Consider the following 24971-nt stretch of genomic DNA (forward strand, 5'->3'; position numbering starts at 1 on the left):
GGTGCAGCAACCCAAGGGAAACAATGGTCCCAGTGTGGGCTCAGTGGGGATGTAGTAAAGTCTTCTGCTCAACTTGCCATAGCGCTGTTGGCAAATGCTCAGTGGGGACTGTGGGCCTCTCATCTGGAATGGGGTGGAGTGGAAGGGTTTGATTTTGGCTGTGTTTCTTGGGGGGGTAGTAGATGTCTCAGTGATGGGCTGCATGGAGGTTCTCCCCCAGTGTGGTCCCCATAGCAGCGTGGGGATGTCCTTCACGGAGCCTGGGCACCCCAAAGCATCTTGACAGCAGCCTCTGCCTCAGGTCCCTACCCCTAGCACTGTGTGAGGATGACTTGGCAGCAAATATATTTACTACAATTACCATCTCTGCTCCCAGAGGAGGTGAAAAAAAAGAAGAGATGAATAATATGTTTTGAAGGTGTCATGGAGTGAAAGCAAGAGAGGAGCTTGAGCCTGAACTTATGAATAACTTATAGGCTTCCTCCCTTGATGCAGTCACTCCATTTGGGCTTATCTTTCTCACCCGGAGGAGGTGTAATTAAAGGAGCAAAGCCGGGCACCCGCTGCCTGTGGGCACTCGTCTGTCTGGCTCCGTGCGTCCTGTGCGTGCAAGGGCACGGGGGTGCAGGAATGCCTTGGTATGAACGTGGGCTGGAGTATGTGCTGAGTTCAGCTTTACAAATGCCTCCCCCCCCCCTCCCTTGCTATCCCTTAGGAAGGAAAAGGAGTTTTAGCACATCGGGCTTGGATATTTCTGTGTAGCGGGTGGAAGCATTCCCTTCACTCTCCCTTTATGCCTGTGCAAGTGAGAGCAGGGAGGGAAAAGGCTGCAGGAAGAAGCAGGCGAGTCCTGCAACCCTGCCTTAGGATGGGGGAGACTGTTGTCGTGTCTTGGAGACAGCTGGAAGTTCCCTTCCTGACCTCATGCAGTGATTTAGCCTTTCCAAGCCGCCTTTTCCTCGCTGTAGAAGGAGAAGTAATTTGCTCTTGTCTCAACACCTTTCTCTGCTTGCTGTATTTTGACTCCAAGAGCTCAAGGGAGGGACTGTTTTCTACCAGGTGTATGTACAGAGTGGAACAGAATGGAACCGGGATCTTCCCGTCAGCCACGTGAATGCTATTGTAATGCATATGGTAATTATAGGTACGTATACGTAGGGATGATATAAAAAACGCCAACGAAACGTGGCATTTCCTGGTGGAAAAACGGCTGTGGAATAAAACCATGGCTGGGAATGTCAGTTGTAGCAAGGAATGTCTATTAAAAATTACACAGTGCTGTTGAGCAAGGTCACAATGCTCCTTTGCGAGCCAGTTAGAGGGTTTCATTCAGAGCAGCACGTCACCTCTTCCCATTTCCTCTGCAGCCTTTTAGCTGAGGTGTTGGATTTTGGTTTTCCAGTCAGATCCGGAGGGATGGGGGTTGGAATATCACCTGAAATTCCCCCCAGGAATCAATGCCAAAAGGGGCCTTGTGCTGCTTGATGCACACGGAGGCACGATGTCCCTGTTTAACACCAACTCTACGTGTGATTTCCAAGGAATAACTTCTTCCCCCCCACCCTGTGCCCCTATCTCAGGAGTGCAGCCCTGTTATCTCTATCTTCATATCCCATAGATATGGATGAGCGTAATGGATCTATTAGGCATTTATTGCAAGGCATTCTGTTGAACATCACCTGCTGTTCAACATGAAAAGTTGATGTTCCACAAAGCCACAAGCCAAAGGCTCCTTAAGAGCCGTTCTGGTGCAGCGGGTAAATAGACGTGCTCGGAACAAGCAGCGTGTGAATTAATAATGCATAGAGTAAATCTGGAGGAGAAGCAGCCTCTGCATAGGGCCTGCTTACAAACTGCTCCCTGCTTAGGCAAATAGACAGGGAAGTTGTGTTTTTTAAAGCATAATGGGTAGGTCATAAACCAAACTAACCTAATGGACCGTTTCCAGCTGCTGTAAGTACGGGAGCTGGCTCATCACACTGGGAAGTGTTGCAGAAGGTGGGCAAAACTGCTACATGGCATCTTGTGTTAGCATGGGTGAGTTGTGTTGGTGGAAGCAGTGAAGGGGAGGAGATGATGCGATGGAGGGAGGAATCCTTACCTCTTGGCAAGGATTTCTCCATCCAAAAGGTATTGATTGGAGCCACAGGTTCCTTCCTGGCTGCTGGCTTTGGACAGGAGGATGGTGATTGTCAGTCCTGGATGGGGTTTGAGCAGAGGGGCTGGGGCTTGTAGGTTATCACCTTTCTTGGGCAGAATGGCTGGCCTGGATCTGAGGCATTGTCTCTGGGTGGCAGCGATAGAGGGGAGGGAGGAACGCAGCTGGATTGCCATGGGTTTGCTGCCAAATCTCCTTCTGAATTGCAAAGTGAACAGCTCAGATTTTGGAAGCCTCTGAGGAGAAATGCGTACAAAACCAAGGCAAGTTCCTTCTTTTATCCCTTGTCACTTTTTCCTGCCTATAATGTTGTTCTAAGGGGCTGTGACTCACCTTGAGCAACAAAATGAGACATTTTTTCCACTAATGAAAATAATGAATATTTAACAAACTACTATTGATGTAGGTGGTGTCAAAATGGAGGCTTGGGGCTCAGTGCCTTCAATATTCCCCATGTGGGACAAAGGCTGAGAACTAAAGGTTTGGAACCTGAGGGCCCATTCTGTGTAAGCATCAGGTTTAGGTGATGTGGGTTTAGGTTTATTGAGGTGGAGAATGGTCTATCCTGCTTCCATGGTTGTGAAATAGGCACTGGAATCTGGCTTGTGGCAATGGGAGATGGGATAACGGGAGGATGTTCAAAATGAAAGAGGGTGCAAGTGGCCCTGGAGCTGGTCTTGGAGGGAGGTATTGGGGGAGAGTGGTTATAACACAGAGAAAAAGCCTTGATCTGGAATGAAAGTAGGGGCTTGGAGCAACCTGCTCTAGTGGAAGGTGTCCCTTTCCATGGCAGGGGTTGGAACTGGATGAGCTTTAAGGTTCTTGCCAACCCAAACCAGGCTGGGATTGATTTCTGTGACAAACTGAAGAGTTATTCCCTATTAAATTTGCTTTTAGAGCAATTTCCATATGGGATTAGCCCTGTAGGAGGAAGGAGGCTTGTTCAGACATCCCCCAAAAGCGGAGGATGCTCTTCAGCCTTTGAGGACAGGCAGGTGGTGCAAAGAGGAGGAAGGGGGGTGTGGGGTGTGGGTCTCCTTCCCAGGATCCTGCAGGTGGGGAAACTGAGTCACAGACTTGATGCAGTCACCCCCATTTCCCTGGTGGGGAAGGACAGTGCCATTATAGGGGGTGGTAAAGATGCTGTGGGGAAGGAAAGGATGCTGAGGGGGGGATATGTGTGTGGACGCTGGAGGGTTGAGCCCCTCAGTGAGGATGCTGTGGGCGGGGGGCTTGTGGAGGATGCAGAGGGGGTGTGCAGATGCCGGTGTCCGTGTGTGGGGTACTGGTGGGGATGCTGAAGGGGAGTGTGGACGCCCAGAGAAGGGTACCAATAGGGATGTGCAGGATACCGAAGCGGGGGTACCCGCAGGGATGTGTGTGGTGTCAGCCCGGGGGGTGCGGATACCCCGAGGGGGGGGGTACAACGGGGATGTACTGGATGCCGGGGGGGGGGGGGGGGTGGGGGTACCAACCGGGATGTATATGATGGCCAGGGCGGGTTGCGGATGCCTTGAGGGGGATACCAATGGGGATGTGCAGGATGGGAGGGGGGTGTGTGTGTGGGGGGGGGGGGGGGTGCGGATGCCGGGGCGGGGGGGGCCCGCAGCCAATGAGTGCGGCGCAGGGGAGGGCTGCCTGCGCGGCCGGCGGCGTGGTGCAGCCGGGCGGCGTGTGCGGGCCGGAGCGGCGGGCACGGCAGCGCCTGTCCCTCGCACCTTGCAACCCCTTCCGACCCCCTTTCCCCCCCCTCCCCTTTTTATTTTCTTTTTCTTTCCCTCCCCCACCCTGCGGTGCCTTTTTTTTTTTCTTTTCCTCCTTTTTTTTTTTTTTTCCCTCCCTTCCCTCCCCCCCCTCCTTTTTTCCCCCCCTTTTCCTGCGCTTTGCTCCGGGAAAACGCTGGATTTTAAACCTCTCCCCGCCAGGCAGTGAGCGGGAGGGGAGGGGGGAAGAGGAAAAGAAACCCGCAGCGAAACATGGCCCAGGCGAAAATGCACCACCCGGTCTCCTGGGTGCTCCTGGCCGGGATGGCTGCACTCCTCCTTTCCCAAGGTAGGGAATGATGCTGCGGGGATGCGGGTGCACCCTCCGCGGGGTGCTGGGGGTGGTGGTCCCCGCCGATGCTAAGCTGAGGTGGGGGGGGGGGGTACAATGCGGGCTCGACACGGCGGCATCTCCCGATCCCTGCTCCATCCTGCCGGTGCGATGGGTTGCGGGGAGGGGGGGAACTTCTTCCATGTCGCAGCATTCCCCGTCCTGATGTGTTTTGGGGGGGTTTTGTACCGGCCGACTTTACCGCGACTTAGTTGGTGCAGGAATGCATCCAACAGGCTGGGGGAAGTTGGGGGTCGGGGTCCCTCTGTGTTCTGTCCGCCCCCCCCCGGCTTTGCTTTTCCAGACCCGCCTGCAAGGTCGTCCCAAAAACTCGATGCAGCCTCGGCTTCTGTTGGGTTTGGGAGTTGGGAAGTGCCTATCCCGGACGAGCAGGGCTGCATCTTCCCCCCCCAACGGTGCTTTGGAAGGGGGGTGCAAGAAAAAAGAGCAAGAAGCAAGGGGAGAAGGGGGGGGGGGGGAAGGAGGCAGGAGCCAGCCCCATCTGGCCGGGAGCGCCGAGCCTGTCAGCTTGCGTTAGTCTCCTCGCAGCCATCTGGAGGGGCTGTGGAAGCGGGGTTACCTCCGGGGGAGGCGAAGGGGGGGCCGCATCCTGCCCCCGGGCCTCATCCTGCCTTGGGCTGCATCCTGCGGAGCCGGGGGATGCGCTGCGCGGAGCCGGGGATGCAGCATCCCCCACCGCGGGGGGCTCCGGATGGGGAGCGGGGATAGAGGTACCCCGTGGGGGGATGGAGATACATGGAGGGTACCTCCATCCCGCTGGGAAAGGGAAAGCAGCCGGTGCCGACTGCCCCAGTGCCCACCGAGGGATGGGATTTGGGTACCCACATACCCGATAGAGCCGTGGCTAAATCCTTTCGGACCCTGCAGGACCCTGGTGGGGTGCAGAGCCCCTGGCTGGGGACTGGGGAGAGCTGGTGGAGCTGGGGGCTCAAACTTCTCCTCCCGGGCACACTGGGCCCGCTCTTGCAGAGAGCCACCGGTGCCGTATCGACCGGCGCGGGCTGCTTAGCATGCACAGCACACGCCATGGCATCGCTCCTCTTTGCCTTCCTCCTTCTCCCCCTTCTTAAGCTCCTTCTCCCAGGCTTGCTGCTTCCCGCTCGGGATGCTGGCATCCCTGCATCCCAAGGGGGTGCCCAGGGATGGGAGCACGGGATGGGCTCCTAGGAGTGGGGTGAAGCTGCCCTTCTCTTCCTCATTTCTCCTGGCCAGGATTTCTGCTTCATTTATTTGATTATTTTCCTTTAATGCTTGCTTTTGGCTCCTCATTTGGCTCCCTTGCAGTCTTATTCCTTGCTTCTGGTCATTTTTCCTGCTTTTCCTTTCCCTTTTCCCACCAAAAGCTTACAGATCAGAAAGCAGTGGGTATCTCCTTTGCTATTCTCCTAGGTAGCAAAGGAGAGCGATGTGCTGCCTCCCCGAGCAGTAACTCCCCTGAGCCCCTTGCATTGCAGCATCCTGTGGGTGCCAGAAGTCCCTAAGTCACTGCTGGGATGGTGGAAAACAGGGAGCAGCATTGCACTGAGGTCTGGAGGGGACCCAGGGCAGAACCATGGGATGCTGGGCAAAGGATTACACGGGGAAGCGAAAAGTTGGGACCTTTCTGGGTTGAGAGCAGGGACTGCTGCGCTGTCAGAGGGAAGGAGACCCCCTGGGAGGTTTAATGGCATGATTGTATCTAAAAGTCATTTAGAAAGACAAAACCATGCAGCAGAAGCTTTCAAAGGGCGTTTTGAGCTCTTGGGGGGCCTTCAGCCCCAAAGGTGTAATGTAGGTGAGCCAAATACCAGCAGCATTTCGCTGCTGCTTCCTCAGCTCTTGTGCTATTCCCGGTGTTTCTTGGAATTCCAAACTCTATCCGTGCCTCTTCGCACACCCAAGCGGAGCTGCCTTGTGTGGTTTTGACCGGGGAACGTTCTTGTCTTGCAAGGAAGAGTGGTTTGCTCCCATCTCCTCCAAACAGCTCGAGCGATGTGTGCTGCCCTCTGCAGCGCTTTGTCAATGCTCCAGGGCATTTACCTGTTTACAGCCAAACAAACAGTGAGCAAAGTGGTTTGTGAGGGTGCTTGAGAGGAAAGCGCCGAGCCTGAAGTGGGATAATTCCTAAGTGCTCGACCATCTGCATTTGTGCAAACAGCCAGAGGTCCTCCAAGGTTTGCAGGTTCGCTGTTGGCTTAATGGAAAGGTGCCTCTTTGCCTCTCTGAAACAGGAGTTACTGGGTGTCACGGCCATGAGGAAGGAGGCCTCCAAGCCCTGCAGGGTCCAGAGTGGTTTTGTGCTTGGTGATGCTGCTGTTCCCAAGGGAGCTGTTGGGTTTTGGGTGTTGGTGTTGGAGAGCAAGGCCGAGGATGCCGCATCTCCGTGGGAATGAGATGCGGGCGCTCATCACTTCATAAGCAAGGCAGAGCCAGCGGAAGGTCCTGCATGAGGAAAGGAGTTGGGAAAGGTTGCAGAGGGCTGGGATAGCCTCAAGGCATCGGGAATTGAGTAGCTGTTTGGCAACACAGCTCTCATTGTGTTTGCTCTACCAGTTCTAAATAGTGGTGATGAATATCTACAGCCTTTTAAAGGACTCGGCTTCAGCATTTTCTCACCCCTCTTCCCATGTTTCAAAGCAGGGAGATGCTCTGGTGTGGTCCCACTGTCCCTGACTTGGATTTCTTGAGGAAGAGGAAGGCTTGGGCAAAAATCCCACCCCAGCACCTGGGGAGTGGAAGAGAGAAGCAAACTCTTCACTCAACCATGCGTAAAAGGATTAACCAGGCTAAAGGGTCATAGAAGATTTAGCTGGGCCTTTAGCATCAGTAAGCCAAGAATGATGGGAATTTGATTTACAAATTAGCATAAAGACCTTATTCTAATAAGCATACAAGCTGAAATAGGTATGTAAAATAGTAGCATATGTCAACAGCATCCACAGAGCCTTCCTCATCCCAAAGAATGATATGCTCCATCACTGTGGCTGCGTCGCAGATAACTCCCACACCGAAACAGGGGCTGCATGTGATGAAAAGGCTGGATGTGCCTGGTTGATTCCCTTTGGGAAGGGCAGGATGGAGGACCACCGCCTGTGTATCCAGGCTTTGCATCCCGGGAGGACTTAGTTTGGGTTGGGTTTGGGAGGGGAAACCCTGTGGCAGTTTGTGCAAGGAGGTGATTGTGCTAATGAATGTGGCTAAGAGAAATTATGTGTATCGACATCTTCCTGTGAAGACCCAGATTTATTGTTCCCTGAGAAAAATAGTAGCTGGGGCTTCGTGGTGGTTAATAGTTACTGTGCAGGTCAATAAAATGTGATATTCACCCCAAGAGCAGCAAATAGCTGTTTAATAGGGAATAACAGTAATAATCAATAGCTACATGATTAGATAACCCAGTTATATGTAGTACATAAAAGGAGGGGAATGCGTTCTCCTTACTCACATCTGTCATGATGGTTGATGTTAAATGGAGCTCTATGCAGGTAGCCAGGACCTCTGGGAATCACATCTTTAAGACTCAGAGGGGTAAAGAGGTACCCAAGCAGACATTTCACATGGGAAAGGTGCTTTAGAGAGTGGAATGGAGCCCAAGATGTTGGATTGGCGCTTAGGGTCTTTGCTTGATGGCTTTGTGGTGGGTGCTTGGTGCAGTGTTGCTCCTTCTCAGGGAGCATCCCTCATTCCCCTCCTTCCTCCTCCATTCCCTACTTTCCTGGGAGCATCCCTCCTTTTTCTTCCTCCTTTCCTGGGAGCATCTTTTTGCTTCCCTCTGCAGGAGCATCCCTCTCCTTCCTTCCTTCCTTCCTTTCCCAGGAGCATCCCTCCTTCCCTGGGATCATCCCTCTGCTGATCTGCTCATGCAGTAATGGGATGGAAGAACATAGTGAGGAGCTGTTCTGTGTATTGGAGAGATCTCCAGAGAGTTATCACTTGTAATGAGGTACCTTATAGCATGGAGTGATGGGGGGAACCATGTACTGGAGTCATGTTCTATCTCCAATAGCTTTAGGAGCCCCGGTTGTGGAATAGGGATGTGTGAGGTCCCATGTGCTACGCATTTTGGGATGTGGTTGCTTACTGTTCTTGGAATGCCAGCATGAAGAAGGTGGCGGTGGTTATCTACAGTGGGATCCACGAGGAGGAGGCAGTGAAACAGACTTGGGATGTGTGGCCAAGGAGGTTTGGGACTGGTCAACCATTCCCACAAGTTGGGATGGGACTCAAGGACCAGGCAAGATGAGGTGAATATGAGTTTGACAAGCAGATAAGATGAGCTGTGAGCTCGGAAAGAAACTCCTGCTAAAACTACTGAAGCATCATAGGGAGCATCCCTGTTTACAAGAGTTGGTGGTGCTGGATGCTCTGGAGGCTGCAGCCCATTTTGGGGTGTCCTAGTGCTTAGCAAAAGCTACTTTTCCTTTATCCATGTAGGTATTTTGACCATCATACTAACTCTGGCTTCTGCTTCCCCTGTTTTCCTCATGTCTGCCCTGATTTAAGCATGAGATGAGCACATTCAATAGTGCAAGTGTCCTCTTTGTGTATCTCTCTTGCAGCTTTTGCTTAAAACCATCCATATTGTGATTCCCCCTCCCCTTATTTGATTGATTCCCCATGGGTTAAGAATTGATGAGTTGCCAGATGGAGGTCAAGTTAGCAAGCAGGACTTAACTGTTTGCTGTGTTAAAACAAGGGTGGAGGGAAGAGCTCACCAGCCTGCTTCCCAAGCAACTCAGCCAGCAAAGGTGGGCTCCAGAATGGGGAATATCATCATGGGCATCCCAGAAAACTTCCTTTGGAATGTGTTTTTCCTTCCCAAACTTCAGCAGTAGCAGGAAAGGCTGAAATTCTCTTTGCTTGCTCCCCAGTTGAAGGGATGCTGTACTAGAGAAAAGGTTTAAAGTGTAAATCTGCTTCTTTTCAGTGTTCCTGGTAGTGCTCCTTTGATGCAGGGTTGCAAATCTCCCACTAGACTCAGTGGGAACCAAACACGATCTGTCTCGGATATTCATGGCAGAGGCATTGCAGTTGCCTTGGAGCTGTAACTTGGACTTGGACTTGAGCTCTTGGTTTCAAATAAGGGCTCAAATGAGCAAGGAGCCAGATTTTGGGCTTCTGTAATGGAAATCCAAGCCATGCTGCTGTCTGCCACCCCTGCACGTGGCTCTGTCCATGCTTGGATAGGCAAACCCTGCCCCAGATTGCAGCTTGTCACTGCATCCCCTGGGACACCCAGGGACCTCCAACCCCTTTTGGGGTGCAGCTGCACCCTCCTGGCATCACGCCCCCAGTGTTCCCCAGCCCGGAGGACTAGCAGCACATCCCTCCTTCTTCCCTGAGCATGCACCTTGCTCTTGGTTAATAATAAATCAGAGGTGCTGCCTTTGCTGTGCTGTTAGCTCCCGCCAGGAAGGCTCACATGGATTTTTTGATGCTCTTACAGTTAATATGTCCAATGCTGAAAGCTGTTGTAAATTAATTGACCCCTTGACCCCCTTGTCCTGTTGACTGTTCCCACTAAAGACAGTGTTTGGTTCTTGGCATCCTCCCCCAGCTTTTTTCCTTCCTTTGACTTATCCACCTCCTGCATGCTTGGCTTACTAATCAGGGGGAGCTGAAGCATTCCCTCTGAGCAGCCCAGAAATGCTTTGGAGCAGCCATGCAGGAAAACCAGGGTCCAAGGGACCCAGTGTGTATGGGTTGCTGGTGATGGGAGTATTCCCTTTAAAGCACTGGGGTGATGGAAGCTGGGACAGCATCCTCCTCATTCCCATGGGGATGGGGACAGAGAGATGCGGCTGCTGCCAGGTTACAAAGTCATGATGCAGCACTGAGAACCTTCTGGAAGTGGGATAATCCCAGCATCAGTGGGGCGAAAGGGTGCTGAGCACCCTGTGTGAGGGCATCTGCATGCACCCAGTGAGATACGGCTTATCCCTCATCCTTGTATTGTGGTGCATTTGGCTTCCAAGCAGGATACAAGCGAATGCTCAGCAGGGATTTGGTTAGGAGGAGTGGAAAGAGATGCTATGGGCTGGAATGGGAGTCCTGGGTTCACATCCTTTGCTTGTTCTGCAGTGACTTGGCCTTGTTGGAATGGGGGTCCTGAGTTCACATCCTTTGCTTGTTCTGCGGTGATTTGGCCTTGTTTCTTGGTCCTTCCTCTTCCTCACTTACCCATGCATTCCATAAGGACACCAGTCATCTTTCCCCGCTGCCTGGTGTAGCAAACCCAGATTTGCCTTGAAAGCAGGGTCTTCCTCCTCCCAGCTATGTGAATGTACACTGCTAAGCATGGGGAAACCTGATTTAGGTTGCAAAGAGGGTTGTGAATCCCAGACGCTTGGCCCGTGTGGGAAGGAAATACTATGGGAAATTGCAATGAAGCAGAGCAGTGTTTGATTTCTTTATTCCAAAATGGAATAAACCAGACTGATTCCACGTTGCCAGTGCGAGGGAATTGTGGGGAAAGCAGGGGTTGATATTTGAAGTGTTTTTGCTCTGATTCAGAGCTTTACGTACCAAGTTGTGAAGGGATTTCAAACAGCAGAAAGAGGCGATCGGAAGGCTGCATTCCAGCAATATCAAAAGAGCCTGGAATCTCGAGCCTTGCTCCATTTTTTTCCCTGTTATTTCTTCAAAACAGCCCCTCTGCTAATGTTTTGCTTTAGCCACAAACTGCATTCTCAATGTAAAGAACTGGTTTGAAAGCCAAATGAGAGACGCCTCATTGGAAGCGTGACAAGCACTTGAAGCGAAGCAAGGTTCATTAATACTGTAATATTAGCTCCGTGTTTAAGTAGGTTTTTCTCTCCTGTAGGAGTTATCTGGTGAATAACACCGAGTTTCTGGGTTGGTTTGGTTGTTGTGCGAGCTTTTATTCTCTTTCTGCAGGACAGATGGTATTTATAGATCAGAGGGTGTCTGTGTTGGACCTTATTTGTCTGCAAAGTCAATCCCCAAAGCCAGCACCGGGGTTTTTGAGAGCTGGCCAAGGCACAGGAGAGCGGCAGGGCTGCCTGGCAAGAGGTGAACTTGGATTTAGCATGAGTGACATCTCTTTTAATGAAGCCCTTTCTGGAACAAGGCTGGCAAGGAACGGGATCCATCAGAAGCCAGGACAGTGGTGAAGCCAAAAGCCAAGTTGTCATCGAAGACAACATTTAAGATGGTTGTATTATTTATTGTTTATCTTTTTGTGCTGCTTTTCTGCCCATCAGCGCTTCTCATTGTATGTTTTGGGCTTCAAAACCTGACATCACATTAGCAGCCAGCTCCAAACCCCCCAAATAATGCATAAACTATGATTATTCCTTCTGATCCACTTGTGTTTATGTAAATGGCTGGAAAAGCGGTTTTCAGCTTATTTCAGAAGCTTAAGGGATTCATACCAAGCCTATTATTGAAAAATCAGAAAGTGAAAAGCAACTTCTGAGACAAGGAATTAGCAACTCAATGGCAGCGCATGTACCGCGGGTTGGATGCGGCTCTATCGCAGATGGGAATTCCCTCGGGATTCAGCAAGGAAACTCGTGGCAACAGGTTGTTGGGCTTTGCAGGGAGGGAGGACTCGAAGGAGGTTTTTGTTTAACGCAGAGGGATGGCGAGAGCTGGAAGGAGGGAGCTGCGATACAAACCATCAGTGGTGGTGGGTACGAGGAGCATCGCTGCCTGCTCCCAAGTGATGCTCCTTGCACGACTCCGGCTCTGTATCCCTTGCATGCATTGGCAAGGTGCTGGGAAGGGGCTGTGAGCACCCATATGTCCTCAGTGTGCCTATTCTTCCTCTGTGCAAGCCTTTTCTCACAGTGCCAGGAGAGGGGGGACCAGATGTGGAGCCTTTTCCCTGCATGCCAGGAGAGATGGGACCACACGTGGATCCTCCTTGTGGCACTGGCCCCTTCCAGCCAGCCCCGCTGCATCTCATCCCTCCTCTCCTGCTGCTTTCCCCCCCTACCCCTGGGTTTGGTCCTTTTCCCCTTTCCTTATGTTAATTTCCCACCTGAGCACCAAGTACTTTATAAATAGCAAATCTGAAATGAATTTCCTAGCAGCAATCATTATCTCCCTCGACAGCCATTAAACATTCACACAAGCAGAGCAAAATGACAAAGGGGATTGATTTTTACAGTGTGTTGGGGGGAGGTAGGAGAAAGGGAATATGTTGACAAGGCTTTCACCCCCCCCCCCCCCTCTACTCTTCCTTCCCATGTTAGAGCCTCAATCTTGAGGAATTCAGAAGCACCCAGTGACTCCTTTGTGGGGTCAGGTTGGAACGGGATGGAAAAGAGCAAAATTGGGAATGAATAAACATAGATTAAAGAGTACAACACCTAAAATAAAGCCCTATTTCTGCCTTCTTCAGCCATTGCCAGCCTCGCTCCAATCTGTTGGCTGCGTGTGACTGGTAAACATGAAGTTAGTTCCACGGCCCCGGCTGTTGAGATGAATATGTCAGAGTTAATGCCTCCGAAGATGGAGAGGATGGAAAGGGGGGGCCCCCAATCTCTGCAGCCTTCTCAGGATGAATGTGTTGATGCAATAGTCGGGAGCTGGCGAGCTGCTGCCGTACGAGGCAGCTGTAGCTGAAAATTTCACTTTGATTTCAATTTTCATATTTGTCAGCAATAATTAGATTCAAGAAATGTTTTTTTGCCGCTGTTCTCAAATACTAATAAGTAGGAGCCTTTGTAGTATGGCTAATGGAGTCCTTTTTTTTGTTCCTAGTGGGCTAGAAAAATTCCATTAAAGGGAAAAGTCATACTATATTACCATGCTTCAACATGCAGCGAGTCTGCTGCCACAGGAATAGCTGCACTGGGAGGCAGTGGTCCTCGCTTCCAGGGATGCTGCTTTGCAATGGGGCTGGTGTGCTACTTGATGTGATTCCATAGGGATGGAGGGGCATCTTGGGCAGGGAGTAACGCTCTTTGGGGTGCCTGGAGGCTTTTGAAGTGCTTGGAAGATAGTATTCCTGGAATGGTTTGGGTTGAAGGCGCCTTAAAGCTCATCCAGTTCCAACTGCCTGGCACAGGCAGGGACACCTTCCACTAGAGCAGGTTGCTCCAAGCCCTGTCCAACCTGGCCTTGAATACTTCCATGGGATTTTGCAGGGGTAACCTGGCTCTCTTGCTTGCTTTGACAATTGGGGGTTTTGTGATGTTGCAAATGAATGGGTTTTAAAGCCGTGCATCAATTGGAGATCCCCACTTGCTGGCTCTGCCAAAGGCAGAAAGCCTCTTCTCTTCCCTGCTGCTTGGATTTCCTTGGCTGCACGTGCCAGGTTTTATCCCAGAGCAATGCCAGGAAGGAAAGTGATATTAAATCTGCTAGTGATATGCACAGCAAATGGGGGAAGCTCTAAGTTGTGTCATTTTCCAGTTACTTCAGCCTATTAAGCAAACAAAAGCACTTGTGGAGTGAGAAATGGAAATGGCCAATGCGGCCCGATTAATCCTGGATGTACAATTCCATTAATAAGCCAGCTTTTAATAGGTGGCTCTTTCCAGGAGCTGCTGGGACAAAGAATTGATGTATTCACTGTAATTGTATTGCAACTAATAGGATATGAAGAAAATTGTATGGAGAAACTGTTCCTTCGTCACCATTTTCCAATCAGTTGAAATTATGCTTCCCCCTGGAAGAGCCCAGCAAAGTAATGATACTTAAATGTGAATAGAAACAGGGATGGTTTCAGTTTCGGGGGAGGAGTTTTTGCTTGGGCTTTTGCTTTCCCATAGAGCGGGAAAAAAAGCCAAACTAGCAGCTAGCGCAATTGCCGGTGGAAATAGGGAAAGGCTGGATACTGGGGCTGGATGCTGGGATGCGGCTGCCGATGCAGAGAGCTGTATGAGACCTGGAAGCCTCCAGCATCCCTCCTGAGGGTGAAGGGGGGGCTTACTGGGTGCCCAGACCACGGGGCTGCCCCTCTGGCATCTCAGCCAGAGCCTTTTGTGCTGCCTGTTGGCAGCAAGAGGAGCCTTCACCCTCGGCAGCTGATGCGGTCCATGGGAGAGCTCATTAAGAAGGCTGAGGTCCTCGCTCCATTCATCTCCTGTATTTATTCAGAGCCGTGATCCCAGGGCTCTGACAGTTTGCTGATACTCTCTTTGCAGTGAGCTCCTGTTTTCATACCTCCTCATTTGTGGAGCAAATGTGGCTGTGACTCCGAGTCCCTGTGGTATTGGGAGAGGGTTTGGGGCTTTTAGCAGGGAGCATCTCTCCAAGGGCTCTTGCCAAGAGCACAGTGATGCTGTTGGTACAGCAATCGAGGCAGGTTGGGTGGCGCAGCGCATCCCAGGTAATTCACATCTTCCATCATATCAATGCAGTTGTGGAATAATGCATATTAAAGGAAAAGAAACATTAACTCCAAGAGCTGAGTGTTTCCAAACGCAGGCAGGCCCCTGGGTATTGCAGCTATTCCTTTGCTAATGGGCTGGGGAATTTGGGGAAGTTTGCAGCTACTTTTTGTCTGTTCATCACCGCTGGATCGGGGTTGTTTGTTTTCCACTTCTCCTCCCTATTTGTATGCATGCTCTGACCCTTCTTTGGCAGCAGGCTAGAGAGTAAATATAAAGGGGAGGGAAAAAGAAGGAAAGGGGGGGGGGGGAAGGCAAGCCAAGGCACAGTTCAGCTCAAATCCCCGGGGAAACAGATGTGATTGCCTTACAGAATGGCTCCAATAAGGCCAGAAAGGAATATTGCTTTTATAGCTTTTGGGATATAAAACATTTAGAAAATGTGATTGACTGGCAAAGCCTAATTTATCATTTACCCATTTCTCCCTCCATCCTCCCATACACCCAAACACACACCGATGGCCTCATGGCTGCATCTTTGCTCTTTCCTGCTTGTAAAACCCACGTGTGAACCCCTGTTTCTTTGCACACTGAGCTGTGTGTGCACACACGGGCACGTGTTCCCCTGCGCTCCTTGTCCCTGCGCCTTGTGTCATGGATTTATCATCATTCCACTAAGCACTCAAACTCCTGTGGCTATTTATAATTAATGCTCAGAAACCTGCCAATCCATTTAATGACACCAGGAGGTCACGGCCTCCCTTATAGCTTCCCATTAATCATCATTAGAACAGTTCTGGGTTTTTTACATTCTTTTTAAATGTTAATTCACCTTTATAATGCTCCTTTCAGCGCTGACTGTAAAGGGAGACTCTGTAGTGACTCCAGACTGTCTTGCAAGTGTTGTGCAGGTGAAAGGCGCAGTGGGACAATTGCACTTGATAAAGTCTCTTGGATGGCTCCCGCTGGAATGAATTACACTCACAAACTCGGTGAGATGGGTTTTCTTCACTGCCCTCTGCTGCTGGCTCCTCGCAGCGATGCTGGCACAGCTCCATCCAGCTCTTGGGTACCACCGAGACCCTCTCCATCACTCTCTACCTGCAAAGACCCACACTGTGATGAGCAGCACACAGTTTCCAGGGGGGAATAAGCTCAGGATGCTGGAGCAGAGCTTGATAGGGCCATGTGTGCTCTCATATGTCTTTATCTGCTTTGGGATAAGGTGAGCTTGTGCATCACTTGATTCTATCGGGTTGTGGTTATTGCATCCTGCCCACATCTTTGTTGAGGAGGAGCATGAAACTCATCCCTCATGAAGGTTAGCAGAAATTCCAGTTCACAGCAGTGAGTCCATCTCCTCTTTCTTTCCACCACTCTGGAAGCGGGGAAACTCCAAGCCCCACGTCCCAAGGCACCCGCTGTCACCATCACAGCCCCAGGCAGCACAGCAGAGGGGGTTTAGCAGAGATGTCAAGCAGCAGCTTGGGGGAACGAAAGCTCCGGGTGCAGTCTGGTAGCGTTTGGCAAGCAACAGCTCCTCTTAAACAGCCCTCTCCTGGCTTGCTGTTGGAAGCAGTCGTCCTCTCTCCAAAGTCAATCTGCGCTTGCTATTAGTGGGAACGGATCCAAAGCGGCGCGTGCCTCATCTGGAATCTGGTTTTGATCCCTTTTGGGTGGAAGCGGGACCCTGGTGTGATGGAGCGTGGTTTAGCTGCAAGGCTCAACACTTATCCAAACAGAGCTCCTGGAGACTTACAACCTGCAAAGCATCCTCTGACTCTCGATGGTGATGGCGCGTTGCTGAGCAAGATGGGAAGCACTCGCTGCCCCATGTGGGATTGGGATGGGGGTAGGTTCTCTCTGAAGGGTGAAGAAGCATCACTCCTGCTCCTCTGGGGACTTGCCGTCTTGGTGAAAGCCAAACCCAGCCCCGTTTCTCTGAGTAAATACGCCAGCAGCATTTGGCTTAATGAACTGTGGCTTTTAATAAATGGCTCTTATCTTGCTGGAGTGCTGCTAAATTGTCAGGATTTAAAATTAGCCTAATAGATTTGTGGGCGATGTTTTATTCACTGGTTAGTTAGGAAGAGGCAGAGGAAGGGGGAGAGATGGCTCCACCCCCTTCTCCCCTGAATTATACAAGAGTTAGTTATTTGTTTGGGCCGAAGGGGAAATGTTCGGGATTAATGTGTGATGCCTCAGCACCTGACTTAATGAGAATTTAGAGACCTATCCCCAACTGAGAGTCCCCAATTCATCACTCGCTGGCCCCTCTGATTCGCTGTCCCTGGAATATAGGTTTTCCAAGGGATGGTTGGGTTGTGGTACCTACTGCTGCTTGCTGGGAGATGGGGATGGATGAGGACTAGGGAGGGTTTGGGTGCTGTGGTGGCTTACAGGGACTTCTTGCAGCTCAGTGCTGAAGTAGAGCCTGTGTATCTGTGCCTATACCACACACAGACCTGCACAACTTGTGTTCTTGAGCACAAAGTTGAACGTACACCCCATGAACTCGCATGAGCCACTTTGTGCCTTCATCTCTTTTGGCAACATGGAGCCAGTTATGATCCTGTTGACAGTTTGGAAGCATATGGAGAGTCGAGGCAGAGGAGTGTTTTATAATAGAGGAATATGGGATCTGCTTGGGATGTGAGATGCCAGGGAAATGTCAGTCACTATCATTATCCTAACAAACTGCTCTACCTGCAGAGATAATAATAATATTTAGCAATTATACAGCCCCTCACAAGCTCAAACGGCGCAGACGGGAGCTAAGCGCATCTCCCAGGGCTTCCTTTGGGCGGATGTTTTCCAGAGAGCTTGGACCAGTTTCTGCCCATAGTGTTTTGTGTGAGGCTGAATGCACTCCTCCCCTGTTTCACACGCAGGGAAAGGTAGTGATCCTGCTGGAATTCCTTGCTAAGGGTGAGCCTGAGCTCAGGAGCAAGGTTGTGGTGAGCAGTCTTGGCACTGCGTTGGGTGTAGGCTTCATTTGCAAGTGTCGTGTGGCCTTGGCTTGATGACCCACATGGCCAAAGGTGCTCAAATGCTACATAAATGTATCAGTGTGCTCATTGCTTATCCTTCGTGGAACTGGGGAGAGTTGGGCTGCTGGGCACCCTAAAGACCCCACCAGCATCCCTTGGTGAAGCAGAGGTGGCAATATGGTGGTTTATAGGGCTGGATGCTCAGTGGTGCATTTTCTCCCTTTTCCTTCTGCCTTGTTGATTTCCCCTTTCTTCATCATTCTCTGGCCCAGCCTGCACCCTCCTTGACCGAGTTGCATCCTGAGAAAGCTTTCTGGAAGGTGACACTTCCCAAGCAACATCCCAGGTTTGGCAGGGGTGTCCACTGCAGGGACTGCAAGCCAGACTTCCCGTTTTCCCCTATTTGTGGTGGTCCCACTTTGGGAAGCAGCAGATGAAGTCCAACGTGGCTGCTTGGATCCAGCCAGATCCCTGACCCCAATGTGTGTTGCTCCATCCCGGCGAGACGCCCGTCGTCTCCCTGTGACATTGTGAAGGTCAGCCTTCGTGTCTGAAAGAGGGGCTGGTAGCAGCGACGCATGATGCACAGTGTCAGCCATAAAGGAAATATTGTATATAAAAGATAAGTTTCCCCCCCTTTCTTGTGGCAGAGGAACAAGGCGCCGGGTTCATTTAGCATTCATAAAGTCTTGCTTTGGAAACGCCTTTAAGTGCTGCTGAGGGAGACTTGAAGGAGCGTGTTTGAGAGTCAAATGCACATCTCCTTGGGCTCTCCTTTCATCTGCTTTAAAAAACACAATCTTTTTTATTAATCTTTTCTTTTCTCCCCCTCTGTATAAATCCTAATCTTCTCCACCAGCAGCAGACACCCAGGGTGCAGGCGCTCAGCAATTAGTTCAGTGAAGAGAAGAAGCCAGGAGCAGAAGGAAGGGGGAGACTCAGCCAGCTACCAGGAGGATGGGGAAATGCAGGCTGCTAATGAGGAGCCAGCACAGCAGGGCAGAGGGGGACGGTGCCTGCTTAATTCAGGTGCAAAGTGACTAAGACACGATGTGTGTTGTCTGCACGGGTGGCAACGTGCTCTCTGGGGTGCCGAAGTCATCCTCAGGGATGCTACGTGGTCCTTCGGCAAAGGGGAGCACCCAGCAGGGAATAGGGGGCTAGATCCAGAGCCATGTGGTGGCAGCACCCACTGAGGATGAGGCGAGGATGAAGCATGCAGTTGGCTGGATTTACACCCTAGCAGGCATATTCCTAGCTCCAAGGTAGCAGTGAGTTGGCGGAGTAACCATGAGGGTTTGGCTTGAGTTCTCCTTGGACTCTTGGCCAACGTAGAGAGCAGTGGTTATCTTCCAGAGGCTGGGCTTTCCCAGCAGAAAGTCGTTGTGTTGGACTTGGGTGTGGGAATTCAATGGGTGATTCATGTTACCATCACAGGAGCTGAGAGAGAAGGAGCAAGGATGGAGAGAGCAAGAAGCGGTGTTGTCATCCAACCTCCTTCGGCTTGTGAAGAAGTGGATGACAAGAAGAAGCAAAGGATGGGCAAGAGTTCAACTCAGCCCTTTCTTTTGGCTCCAACTTTCCTTGTCCTTGAAACCTCTCTCCTTCTCTTGAGGGAAGGGAATTCATTGTGATGAAATATGTTGTCTTGTGGCTTTTTATGAAAGCAGCACATGTCGCTGCCCCTGTTTCCAGGAGCCAAAAGGATGTGGCTGGATTTCAGAAAGAAAAGCACTGGATGATTTCATTATTACTGACAACTGTTCCCACCAAGATAAGGACAGTCTAATCCCATTCCCTGGGCAGAAGTACCAAGGGAACCCAAAGGGAACGTTTCCATTTGATGTTTCGCATTGTCTTCTGTGTTTTGGTCGCCTCTGGTACCGTGCAGTGCCAAAGGCAGGCTGTGAGCCTAAAAGGACTTGGAGGGGGAGTCAAGGCAGCAATGTGTGTGGGAGTGTTACGTTTATCAGAGCACTGGTGTCCCAGGCTGGAGATGCTCTGCCAGCAGCATCCGTGGTCCAACTTGATGCATGGATTTATTTCACTTGACCGCCTGTGGTCAGGGCTTGAGCTTGGTTGTCCCAGTCTCCTTGAGTGACGTCTGAACTGATGATGGAGGATTTGCACTGAGAAAAGTGGTAGTTTTACAGCTTTATTTATCTTTAGTTGTAAGAATAAAGAAGGAAAGTGTCATGTCCTTCAAAAAATTAGACCTTGCTGCCAATAGGTTTGCTTTTCTTACCCAGGTTTCACAGACTCCCAATGTAGATACCCTTGAAAACTGAGCCATAACTGAAAATAGGGAGGATGCTTCATCTTGTACCACCAAGAGGTGATGCTGACCATGGTGCAGCCCACGTAGAGCCAATTCTACTTGTAACTTCCTGCCCTAGAGATGCTGAAGTGGAAGGGGGCAAGTTTTGGCTGTGCCCTCTACCATGATGTCCTTCTGCTTAGGTGGAGTTGAGCTGCCACATGTCCCCACTGTAAAGCTTTGTGTTGCAAGCAAGGAGCTCTCTAGGCTTTGATTTGCCTTGTAATAAGAGATAATGTTTATATATTTATATCTCATCATAATATATAATATAAGAGATAATTATCATCTCATCCCTTAATGATTTGAGGACAGTGTGGTTTTGCATCACTCGATCTTAGTAGCTCTGAACCTGCTTTTGGTCTCATACTGGATGTTGTAACAGTCAGTGCAAGCAAATGGGATGAAGTAACTCAGTTTTCCTCCTCACCCTCTTCTTGTTTGCATGCCCTTGTCACTGAGGAACTTCTTGAAGGCATCAATGATGGGTCCTGTTAGCGAGGAGCTGTCATTTGGCGAGCAAAGTGGGGCGCTGAGTTGTGGAGCAGAGGGTCACCGATCCAGGTCCCAGCAGCGACCACCCAAAGAGAAAAGCTGACTTTTAATTACAGTCATAATTGAAAGTGATTAATGGCAGCAAAAGAACTTGGAGCAATTTCTTGTAATTAAATAGTCATTTTAATTCCTTTGCAGTGCCGAGCACCATATTTGCTTTGCTGGTGATATTTCTGGCTGCGCCTTAACACAGTGTAATGTCTTAAAAATACATGCTAAGTGAGTTAGTGTTTTTTGGTAAGCAAGTAAATATCAATTAATCTGTTTATTTTGTGTCTATAATTAGTGATTATTATTCCGTCTTTTTGAGGATCTCTGTTCTGCTGTATTGGTGGCTTTGAGTGGAGGCAAAGGAAGCCTTGATTGCTCCCAAGGTGGGAGACTCCTGGCTTCTGCTCCAGGCTCCTCCAGCTGCAAGAAACAAAGAGCTAGGAGGAGACAGGGATCACATCCGCAGTGGTTCCGGCTCTGAGGACATCACGGCCAGGTTTGAGCCTGCTGGCAGTGAAGCCTCCTGTGAGTGCTTGGAGCAAGAGGGAGTTTGTGCACGGCAGATGCTCACTGGCTGTTGCTTGGTCTTGAAGAACAGAAGTGTCACGAAATCAGCTGCTTCTGCCAGGTTTTTGCTGTCTGGAAGTGACACCTTTGAAACTCAGCTGCTGTTTGTGATGCTGAGAGTTAAGGGCTGCCTCAGGGCTGCCCTTCTTTTCCCCTTGTTCCAGCTGCCAGCAGCATCTCTCCCCTCACTGCTCTTTGAAGAAGGCTTTTCCCCTGCTGATGCCTTCCATAGCTTTGGCTGGACCTTTGTGGAGGCATGTGCAGAATTGAGTATTACATCCTTAATGCTCTCATTGTATTGGTTTGGAATCGCCAAACGGGATGTGCAGTGTGGTGTGGGGTTTGGCTACGGACAGGGCCGTGATGGATGCTGGTTTGGGTGGTCGTACCTGGGTACCAGCATGGTTGACACATTAAACCAGGCAGGATTCCTATCTTGTGGAGCACTGGGGTATGTTAGAGACGTGCCCCTTCTCAAGGGCAGTCACAGTGATCCCCTCTAACTGGAAACATCACCGAGCCTGGTTTTGCTCATTGCATGTTCCAGATGTACGGCTGGTTTTCAAGCACTATAGGATGAAGTTGCTCCCATCCTTAAAGTTGCTTTTGGATAAGCCAGGCTGGGAATGTGTTTCCCCCAACTTGGTCCTGCTCACATAACAGCACACCGGGGCCAGAAAACACTTAATGGAAATCATGTCTCTTCCTCCCCAGTTCCTTGATTCCTTGCTAATGCTTTTCATTCCCTCTTGCTGCTTGAGAGAGCTGATGGGCTGATTAAATTAAGACAGACACAAAAGCAGCTGGCCTGCCAAAGCCTGGGATTTTATTAAAACTAATATTGTTTACAGAGTTCTCTGCTTTTATGGCGCATATAAAACAGTGTGTTCCACCCGAGCGGGCGGCAGCCTCACCGCAATGTACCCGGGAAGAGATGGAAAGGCATTAAACCTTGTCTTCATGGGGACTAGAGGGAAGGCATGGAGGAGAGGGAGGCTCCGGATAAGAGACAAAGTGTGCTGATGAATGAGAGGGAAGGGGATGCAGCAGAGAAGAAGAAGGATGGTTCCCTCCTCCCCACCTCCCTTTCTCTCCTCGCATACCTGCACTGAAATGAAGCATTCGGAAAGGAAGGAGATGATGGAAAAGAAGAGATAAACTAGGCCAAAGAGCATCAGCTAGGGACCAGCCTCCGCCCAAGCAGGGAGAATTGCTGCTTGCCCTCCTTGCAATATTCAGGAGCCTTTCCCAGACTATCCACGCGGGTGGAAAGGCTCCTCTGCTCTGTTCTTACCTCTTCTGAGGCCTTGCAGATGCTTTTGTGACCTCTTGTGTGCTGGGAGCGCTGGCTCCTCTCCACCCATGTGCCCCAGCCTAGCAAGACCTCACCAAAGAGCTCTCAAGGTGTGTAAATGATTTATGTGTAGTTGATTTGCACTTAAAGCCTGGAGCAAAGGGGACGAGTGTGGGGTAGAGCACACACAGTTTGAAGGGCAAGGAGAGACAAAGAGGCTTTTCCAAAGTCACAGAAGCAGCTGGAGATTGAACCACCTCCATTGAATCCTTGTGCTGGCTGTAACCAGGTTCGCACCTTGCTTTAGGAGGCATGCAGGAGCCTTGCTAATGCCCAGCCCCAGGAGTGCCTTGTCTCTGCTTTGCTTCCTCTTTTCTTTTTGGGTCTTCTGTTTGGTTCGTTTGATTTGGTTCCAAATAATTAATTATAAACAGCCATGGCTAATGGTTTGACTGAAGGATGGATGGGTGCTTTAATTAACTTGTGATGGGATTACACACTTGTGTTTGCCCTGACCCCAGCTGGAATAACAAGGCTCCAACATCCCTGCTTTTGAAGGAAGACAAGCACTGTGTGACCATGGAAGCTGGGGAGGGAGGATTTCCTGTTGGTCCCTTGGGCTGGGACGATGTAACAGGGATCCTGATTGTAGTTACAGGATGGAGGTCACCCTTTTTCCCTTTGTGGATAGATCCCATTGGGACCTTTTTCACTGTGAGCGCCTTCTGATGCTGGTTTGGACACCGAAAGGGGTTTAGTGCAGCTGAGGGACTTGTCCCATGAGTTGTACAGAGATTGAATAGACCTGAGCCACGTTTTGGGGTTGAATGTGAGCCATCTGCCCCTTCTAAGTTGGTTATTGTACAGTCTTCCAAGGTTTGGCATTAGAAGAGATGCCATCTACTTCCTGACCTAAACCAAAGAGAACTAAGCCATTGAATGTGATTGAGAATGGGCTCAGCAAACCGGTTGCAGGGAACTGAAAGTGCTGAGCAGGAGGATTTCTGCAAAGCAAGGAAGTGAGGGGATCACTACATGAAAGAAGCCTTGGCAGAGGTGGCCCTGGCTGCCTGCTTGCTAGCCTGTAGGCAAAGGGAAGCTCAATGGGTATCAAAACCTGTATTGATTCCTCAGTTTGAAGACAGTAAAAGGTTTGGGGCTATAGCAACGGGTGCTCCAGCCTTTGCAGCTCAACACATTGTATCTCTTTAGTTAGTTGTGACTCAAGAATCGCTGAGTAAGAGGCTAAATCTTAGCAGAAGATGCAGCCTTTCCATACCCCATCCTTCCATTAGCCCCAAAGCTAACTCATTCCAATGACTCCTCTGCTTTCTTAGTGATAAAAGGCGTCTCCTGCATGGATGTTTTAATGAGCAAATAAAATCAAGACCAGATTACAAGAAGACTTCTGCAGCTCTTGTACTGCCTGGTTCAGGAAGTTGGGACCAAGCTGGGTCAAATCATATTCTGAATGAGGCAGAAGTGCTTCAAATATCTACAGCAGAGATGAGGCCTTAGCTTGCATCATGCTACTAATTCCCCATCCCAGTGCAAAACACTCCAGGTGGGAGCTTCAGCATTGCTGCTTAAAACAAGGCTGATTGGGCTTGTTCTCTCATGGAAAATGCATGAGGAGAAATGAATTTCCGTGCTGTATTTTCGATCAAAAGTGGTTTCTACTCTAAACAAGGCCTTTTTGGCTTGCTTTCAGTAGTGGTATCTGTCCCTGGAACCCTCCTCCCTCATCAGTCCCCCAGCAAGCCACTTTGTTTGATTGCTAATCTGCCTTATTATGCTTTTAAATGCACTTTAATATTTTAGGTTTAGTGACTTTTGAGGCCAGATTCCAGCCTGTGAAGTGCATACCTCTCTTTTACTTCAATGGCAGCCTTTCACGTTTATCCCAAGGCATAACATGGTCCTTACACTGTTTGAAATTAGATGCACTGATTAGAGCATCTCTCAGCCGCTGCGGCTGTGCTGCACCTCAAAGGATGGCTCAGAGAAGTGGCTGGAAGTTGGAGCTGGGGTATTTATGTGCTCAGCATGTGATTTCTTGGGACTTCAAGCTTGTTGGAGCTCTCTTCAAGTGACCTGGAAATAGGTGTCTGCTTGTAGGTTGGGAAATGCCCTGGTGGTGGTGGTGGTGATGGGCTTGGGAGGAGGTCTGTGATGTGCATGGGTCGTGGCTGTGAGGATACCCATGGTGAGGACACGTGGATCTATTGGAGTTCTTGCTTTTGCCATGCTTGTTTCCTTAGCTAGAATGGCAAAATACTGAACAATTCCCTCTGAATTGTTTTACCTGATAATCGAGGTTGAGAGTTCTGGTTCAGTATTTAGTATTTGGCTCCATGCTGAAGCCAGGAGCAGCCTCCAATGTGCTGTGAATGTTCAGAGGTGCTCAGCACCCGTTGCAATAGGGTGCAGACCTTGCTTAGTGCTGTCTGTCAGTCAGAAATGTGTGCCTGGAGTGCTGTCTGAAGCCTAGTTAGGCTGCTGCTCTGATTGTAATCGCTCCTCGGAGAAACCTCCCTTTGTTTAACAAGAGTTAAGCATTGACTTCAGCATTTCGTTCAGGGAATTCATGGGGTTGTTTAGATTTTGTAGTCATTTCTTTATATTCCTTTCTTCCATGGTCTTGGGGAAATGGGATGCGCCACAGGGAGGAGGTGTGATGGAGAGGATGGATGCCGCAGAT

The 24971-nt window shown here is 50.2% G+C and overlaps 1 protein-coding gene across 2 annotated transcripts in view; it reads left to right on the top strand.

Annotated features, from left to right (window-relative positions):
* The window catches only part of LOC133281059 (protein CEPU-1), a 331891-nt gene that overhangs the window by 3807 nt on the left and 303113 nt on the right, over nucleotides 1-24971 (top strand). The window contains exon 1 of one of the 2 annotated variants that reach the window (XM_061476204.1): nucleotides 3958-4210. The exons of the other annotated variant lie outside the window; for it this stretch is intronic. Within the exon in view, the coding sequence (XP_061332188.1) occupies nucleotides 4135-4210 (76 nt within the window). The 5' untranslated portion in view covers nucleotides 3958-4134. Of the gene's footprint in view, nucleotides 1-3957; nucleotides 4211-24971 lie in introns of those variants that run through there. 2 annotated transcript variants of the gene reach the window in all.

This window comes from Pezoporus flaviventris, unplaced genomic scaffold (assembly GCF_033815535.1).
Source record: "Pezoporus flaviventris isolate CSIRO_AGI_PZ_B2104156 unplaced genomic scaffold, CSIRO_AGI_Pfla_v1 ptg000093l, whole genome shotgun sequence".
Taxonomy (NCBI): Eukaryota; Metazoa; Chordata; class Aves; order Psittaciformes; family Psittacidae; genus Pezoporus; species Pezoporus flaviventris.